Genomic DNA, 8057 nt, shown 5'->3' on the forward strand with positions numbered 1-8057 from the left:
AGAAGGTACTGGCAAGAACTATTCAAAGTGATGAAAAGCAAGGACCAAGACTACTCTACCCAGCAAAGCTATCACTTAGAATCAAAGGACAGATAAAGAGCTTCCCAGAGAAGAAAAAATAAAGTTTATCATCACCAGAACAATATTATATGAAATGTTAAAAAGGTTTTCTTTAAGAAGAAGATCAGCCATGGGCTGGTGTGACTCAGTGAACTGAGTGCAGGCCATTCAATGGTTGCTAGTTTGATTCCCATTCTAGGGCCCATGCCTGGGTTGCAGGCCAGGTCCCCAATAGGTGGCATGTGAGAGGCAACCACACATTGATGTTTCTCTCCCTCTCTTTCTCTCTCCCTTCCCTCTCTAAAAATAAAAAAAGAATTCCGGCCAAGATGGAGGCATAGGTAGATAGACTGGTAACAGGGGCAGAGACCAGCAGCTGGGATGGAGACAACATGTGGCAAGGCCACAGCAGGAGGACCAGGCAGGCTGGTGATCCTACATGTGTATGCGGATAAACCAGGAGGAACAACTAGGGATCAAGACAGACCATGCAATCAAGAGATCCAGTGCTGTAAAAGAAAGCCTCAAAACCTCTGGCTTTAAAAACCTGTGGGGGTGTGGCAGCAGGAGAAACTCACAGCCTCACAAGAGAGTTCGCTGGAGGGGCCCACACAGTCCTAGAACATACGCAAACCCACCCACCCAGGAATCAGCACCAGAAAGGCCCAATTTGCTTGTGGGTAATGGAGGAAGGGACTGAGAGCCAGCTAAGAGCCAAGCAAGCAACACTGTTCCCTCTCTGACCCCTCCCCCACATACAACACTGCAATGCAGAGAAGTGGGTTGCCTGCCCTGGTGAATACCTAAGGCTCCGCCCCTTACAACGTAACACATGTGCAGAGACAAAGTAATATGGCCCAAGTGAAAGAACAGATCAGACTTCCGGCCAAGATGGAGGCATAGATAGATACACTGTGCCTCCTTGCACAACCAAACGAAGAGCAACAACAAATTTAAAAACAAAAAACAACCAGAACTGCCAGAAAATCGAACCATATGGAAGTCCAACAACCAAGGAGTTAAAGAAGAAACATTCATCTAGACTGGTAGGAGGGCGGAGTCGGGTAGCCAAGGTGGAGAGGACTCTCCACAAGGCAGCGGCTGGAGGACTGGAGCGGATAGCAGCTGACAGAGCAGGCAGTCCCACATTTGTGTGCAGATAAACCGAGAGGAACAGCTGGGGAGTAAGACAGACCTTGCAACCCAGGGTTCCAGTGTGAAGAAATAAAGCCTCAAAACCTCTGACTAAAAAAAGCTGTGGCTGTTGTGGCAGTGGGAGAAACTCCCAGCCCCACAGGAGAGTTTGTTGGAGAAACTTACAGGGTCCTAGAATGTACACAAACCCACCCACCCAGGAGTCAGCACCTGTAGGGACCAATTTGCTTGTAGGTAGCAGGGGATGTGACTGAAAACAAGCTGAGAACTGAGCAAGTGGCATTGTTCCCTCTCAGACCCCTCCCCAATTTACAGCACCACAACACAGTGATGTGGGCTGCCCTGCCCTGGCAAATACTTAAGGCTCTGCCCCTTACTACATAACAGGCATGCAGAGACAAAATAAATGACCCAAATGAAAGAAGAGATCAAAGCTCCAGAAAAAAACACAACAAAGCAATGAAGAAATAGCCAACCTATCTGATGTCGAGTTAAAACACTGGTAATCCGGATGTTCACAGAAATGATTGAGTATGGTTGCAAAATAGAAGAAAAAGTGAAGGCTATGAAAAGTGAAATGAAGGAAAATGTACAGGGAACCAAGAGTGAAGAGAAGGAAACCAGGACTCAAATCAATGATTTGGAGCAGAAGGAAGAAATAAACATTCAACCAGAACAGAATGAAGAAACAAGAATTCAAAAAAATGAGGAGAGGCTTAGGAACCTCCAGGATATCTTTAAATGTTCCAACATCCAAATCATAGGAGTACCAGAACAAGAAGAGGAAGAGTAAGAAATTGAAAACTTATTTGAACAAATCATGAAGGAAAACTCCCCCAATCTGGCAAAGGAAATAGACTTCCAGGCAGTCCAGGAAGCTCAGAGAGTCCAAAAGAAGCTGGACCCAAGGAAGCACACACCAAGGCACATCATAATTACATTACCCAAGATTAAAAAAAGAAAGGGAGAGAATCTTAAAGGCAGCTAGAGAAAAGGAAACAGTTATCTACACAGGAGTGCAGATAAGACTGTCAGCTGATTTCTCAAAAGAGACCTTGCAGGCAGGAAGGGGCTGGAAAGAAGTATTCCAAGTCATGAAAGGCAAAGAACTACATCCAGGATTACTCTATCCAGAAGAGCTTTCATTTAGAATTGAAGGGCAGATAAAGTGCTTCCCAGATAAGGTCAAGTTAAAGGAGTTCATCATACTAAGCCCATATTATATGAAATGTTAAAGGGACTTATCTAAGAAAAAGAAAATCAAAACTATGAACAGTAAAATGACAACAAACTCACAATTATCGATAACTGAACCTAGAAACAAAAACAAACTAAGCAAACAATTAGAACAGGAACAGAATCACAGAAATGAGGATCACACAGAGGGTTATCATCGGGGAGAGCAAGGGGGGAGAATGGGGGAAAAGATACAGGGAACAAGAAGCATAAATGATAGATGCCAAATAGACAGGGGCAGGTTAAGAACAGTGTAGGAAATGGAGAAGCCAAAGAACTTAAATGTTTGACCCATGGACATGAACTAAGAGGGGAGGGAATGCTAGTGGGAGGAAGGTGCAGGACAGAGTGGGATAAAGGGGAGAAAAAAATGGGACAACTGTAATACCATAATCAATAAAATATACTTTAAAAAGATTAAAAATATAAACAATAAAATGGAAATACATATCTAGCAATAATTGAATCAAAAAATAAAATAAACAAATAAGCAAAACAAACAGAATTATAGATACAGAGAATGTTTTGATGGTTGCTAGATGGATGGGGGGAGTCGGGGGGTAGGTGAAAAAGGTGAAGGGATTAAGAAGCCAAATTGCTTGTTACAGAACAGTCATTCAGATGTAAAGGACAGCATAAGGAATATAGTAGTCAAAGAATATACATGCGTGACCAGTGGACATGAACAATGGTGTGTGGATTGCCTGAGGGAGTGGGGTGGTCTTGGTGGAGGGAGACAAAAGGGAAAAAACTGGGACAACTATAATATCATAAATAATAAAATACAATTTAAATTAAATACAAAAAAAATAAGGAGTTGTGTGACGTTGGGAGTCAAGGTTTTCTCATTTGCAAAATAGAATAATAACCATTTCTTCTGTTCCTTGTTGGGAGTAGATGAGACAAAATGCTTAATGTGGCAATACATGATAAGCACTCAAAAAGAGGTGTGTACTACTCAATAAGAGGATATATAGCCTGGGTTTGGAAGGCTTCCTGGAGGCAGTGACTCTTGAGTGCAGTGTTAACCACTGAATAGGAAGGGGAAGGAATCTAGAAAGAATCTTAAAGAAAGGTTAAGTTTCCACTGTAACACTGAGAATTTTTCATAATCCAGTCTCTACCTATCTCACCAATCTCATGTCTCTTTCAAATCCCCTCTTCCAGACTGGTTTACTCACAGAGTTCAGAATATGCTTAAACTTACTTTCTTGTCTCTATCACTGCTTAAGTGATACCCATCCCTGTTCCTCACACTAACCTAAAGCCTATTTATAAAATCAACATAAATTCTACCTTCTTGTAATTGATGAGTCTGGTACTTATCAATAGCTCCATTCTTTGACCTTTTCCATCACAGGGTCAGATGAACATATTCCCCTACATACTTCCTTTGCCCACCCGTTACATACACCTTTGCACTGAGATTTAACTTTTTACATGAGAATGCCATGTCTCTATTAAAATGTAATTTCCACGAGGGCCAGGTTTCATATAATCAAGAGAAAATAAGGCAAGGATATAGCATTTTAGTCTCAGATCTATTTGGTACTTGAAGGAATAGATCAGAAAACTGTTAGCAACAGCCTCAGGGTTAAACACAAAGCACATGACAGATCTGTAGCAGCTTAAATACTTAGACTTAATAAGGTTTACTGTTTTTAGGTCCTTGTCTTGACATGCCCTGACCTCTATCAACAGCAACCTATAAAAACTTTCTACTGTTGATTGTGTAAGTCATTCAAGATGTCTCAAATCCTTCTGGGAATAAGGCATGAAATAATAAAATAAAGGTCAGGAGACAGGCTGATAAACAACTCCTCAGACATGGCTACTATACTGGGAGGTAGCATATGAAACAGTAGAATCAACAAATCTTGGGTTAAATCCTGGCTCTTGAAACTCACTGGCTATAGAACTTGGAAATCCTTAATCTCTCTGAGAAACAATTTCCTCATCTAATACTGTGGATTAACCACTTACCACTCAGTTTCTGTGAAAATTAAATGAGTTAATACATATATAAAGTAGCACAGTGCCAGAAAGATAATACTTGCTTAATTATTCATTATTAAAACATTATACCAACCCATTTATCCTCTGCAACTCCTTTAAAGAAAGTAGTAAAAGAGTGATTTTCTTCCCTCTTAAAGATATACCAAGATCAACTTGCTGAAACCCATTGAGGCCACAGGCCTGAACAAGGAATCCTAACCCTAATATCCAATGTAAAGTAGGGTCATCTTTATAGCTAATCTCTACCTGCTACAGTGAGGGCGGGAAAAAAGCTAGATTAGATTCTTGTCATACTTCTTAGAGTAACTGAGTCCTTCCAACATTAAGAACATTCAATTTTTGATAAAGGAAAAAGTGGGAGGCTTAGAGACTATAATCAAGCTGAACTCCCACACAAAGAAAAAAGATAAATAGTGTTCCATAAAGCATAACAGGTGAACTCTTCACACCCCTGAAGGCATATGAGATTGTGACCACTGCCTCTGACAAATTCTTCCACCACCCATTGTTAGTCCAAGATGGCAGGAATTATAAAATAACAGGTGAAACGGGCCAAAGAATCCTGAACTCTTGGAAGTGGAAGAAACCTCCAAGGTCATCTGGCCTAAGCCTCTCCTTACACAGTTGAGGAAGTTGGTACAAAAAAGAAGCCAAAATGCATGCCAAACTTCTTTTTTGCTTCCCTAGATACTCACTTCATTTTTTTTCCTAAGATTTCATTATTTCCTACACAGTAAGCAAGATTAGACAGAACATTTCATTTGCCTTGCAAAATGAACCCAACCCCTGGAAATATCCAAGACTCTTGCCCCTAACTGGCACAAAAAAGCAAAGGTATATACATTTTTACAGTTACCTGATTGAACTATCAAGTCCCTGCATAGGAAGTTGTACAAAGACAAAGAGTAGCAATACAGCCCACAAACAGAAATGCATAATGAGACCTAGAGGCTCTTCATAGTTCTTTTATATAAAGAAAGATCTGTATGGGACTGGCAAAATCACTTGAAGTTTCTAGTGGTGATACCTGACTTCTTCCCTGTGTATCTTCATGACACAGTAAGAAAAGCTGAATTAGACTGTAACATTTCTTAGGAGTACCCCATACCAACTAACTCTGGGAGGTGATGAACAGAAACATAATACCCTTCCTTGTTAACCTAACCAACCAAACTTCAAGTGATTGTTTTAATCTAAATTCAATCCAAAATGTGTGGCTCTACTCTCCAATGCTATCAACTTGTATGAGAAAGACATAAACATACTTAGGAAAATTAAAGAACTTACCCAGTGAATAAATCCATTCACTTGGAATAAATGCACATACAATACAGAAATTAAACCACTTTTGGGTGAAATGTATTCACTAGATATAATTATTCTTCTCAAATAGTCCCTTGAAGTTGTCCTAACCCAATGATTAAAGCTAACTTTAGGAACTTTAGGTCTACAACACCAACACAAAATTTTAGTGAATGGTGAGCTAAACATTAAGCAACATTGTTAGGCAAATACCAAAAAAGGTAAAGAGATACTATACTGAACTTTAAAAATATTTAGTGACTACAACATGCAAGATAATATCAGCGTTTTGCTCTGCTCTAGTCAGGAGATCCTGGTAATACTTTTGGATGCCAAAGTCAACAGACTATGTCCAAGTATGTTAAATTCCTAAGAGACAAGAATCAAACCTCAAACCACATCACAAAAGAGCAAATGTAATAACTAGGGATATTTGGGCTATAGAAGAAAGAAACAAAACAGAAGCAGGACAACTAAATGCCTTTAAATATTTGCAGGGCAATCAGAAAAGGAGCTACCATTGTTTTAATGAGCCCTAGGAGAAAAACAAGTACCAAAAGACGAAAAACAGAAAAACAAGTTTTGGAATAATAATAACTTTCCATGTTAGCTTCAAATGTCAATAAAATCAACTTCCAATATTTTATAACAAGAAAGAAGGCAAAGTATGAATGATTCTGAAAGCCATATTTTATGGAGAATAATCTGTGAGTGGTGGCCAGGCTATTGCAAAATTCCAGGTAAGAAAAGACGATGGACTGTTTTAGGTAGTAGTAGTAATGGGAAAAGAAAGGAGTGGAAGGCTCACATAGAGCTCATGGTATTTGATGACTTCTTGGAGACTCTTGGAATAATAGTATTTAGTGGGACTTACTGTGTTAATCTAGCCATTCATCTACTCACAATAACAGCAATAGTAAATACATAGTGTTAGCAAGTGTCAAGAAATGTTCTAAATGTTTTACATAGTTGAACTCAGTTCATCCTCATAACCCTAGGAAATGTATTCTATCATCATGCACATTTTACCAACCAGAAACTAAGGCTTTCATCAGTAAAGTTGGTCAAAAAATAAATATTAAAGAGCTAGTAGGAAGTTAGATACCAGATTTGGACCTACATTATCCCAAAGCTAAAGCTCTGAATCCATACACTAGACAGGTGTAAAAGAAAGGCAACAAAATTGAAGGCGGGCAGCATGTAGTAATGGTAACAGTCCAGTGAGTGAAAGAGCATGAGGGTTAAGAGGACTGTAGGGGCAGGTAAGGATTTGGCAGTAGCAGAATCAGAGGACCACTATCCGTGTCAAGAAACAGAAAATAGATGGCAATATAGAAACATGATGCACTTTGTTTAAAGAGAGAGAGAGAGAGAGAGAGAGAGAGAGAGAGAACACGAGGAAAAAAACCCAGATAATAAAACACTTGCATTGAATCCACATTCCTAGAGATGGAACATAAAAATTAACTTTTTAGTTGTTGTTTTTAAGCAAAACCCTGGGTAATTCTGAGACAGAATTAGGTATGGGAACTTCTGTAACAGATCTCTTTCTGCTTTCAAATTCTAGTTGACACTAAATGAATTTCCCCGAAATGAAAGGAGGAAGGGACGCAGGGATACTAGCACGAAGAAAACTGCTGTGCATTTACAGGCTACACCGCTTATGTTCCCGTTTTTACTAAAGAGTCTCTCATAGGAATAGGTACAGACCAGACAGTGGAAGGAGGGATGTGTTGTTCATGGTGTGCTGGCTAAAAAGCAGGCTTTCCCCTGCGACTTTCTGGTACCATTAGCGGAAGGAAACGCGTCCTGACTATAATACACGTGGTAATCCAACTACAAAAAATGAGATTGGATTTCTCAGGCTATGGTGTGCCTGGCTAACGATGGATGACAATATACTCGTTTACGTGCTCAAAAGGGTTACAGAAAACCACTAGGTTGGGGCCTCCCTGCTCAGAGGCCAAAAGAATCTGGCTCACCCGAAGAGGTGTCTGCTCTGCAATTACACTTCAAGTACCCTACTCCCGGAGATGATCTGTGCCGCGCATACCTGAGGGTCCTCTGGTAAGATTGATCTCTTCCTCAGTGACCAAATAATCCACTCTTCCGTTCATGTTTTACTGCCTGTCTGGTTTCCCACCTGGTCGACTAACGCTAGCACAGGTGAAGGTGAATCAATCTCAGCGGAGAACCCAAAACACAACACTTTCGGTTGCAGCAGCTCCCCGACCGGAAGGGGAAGCCGAGAGCGCTGGAAGCGCCAGGAACTCTGGGAATTGTGGTTC

The 8057-nt window shown here is 40.4% G+C and overlaps 1 protein-coding gene across 1 annotated transcript in view; it reads right to left on the reverse strand.

Moving 5' to 3' along the window:
* Positions 1-8018, reverse strand: part of LOC123808937 (synaptojanin 2 binding protein) — a 53327-nt gene extending 45309 nt beyond the window's left edge. The window contains exon 1 of the mRNA XM_045823911.1: positions 7823-8018. Coding sequence (XP_045679867.1) covers positions 7823-7886 — 64 coding nt within the window. The 5' untranslated portion in view covers positions 7887-8018. The remainder of the gene's footprint in view (positions 1-7822) is intronic.
* Positions 8019-8057: the final 39 nt, after the last annotated feature.

This window comes from Phyllostomus hastatus, unplaced genomic scaffold (genome assembly GCF_019186645.2).
Source record: "Phyllostomus hastatus isolate PE091 unplaced genomic scaffold, TTU_PhHast_1.1 phas_scaffold_501, whole genome shotgun sequence".
NCBI lineage: Eukaryota > Metazoa > Chordata > Mammalia > Chiroptera > Phyllostomidae > Phyllostomus > Phyllostomus hastatus.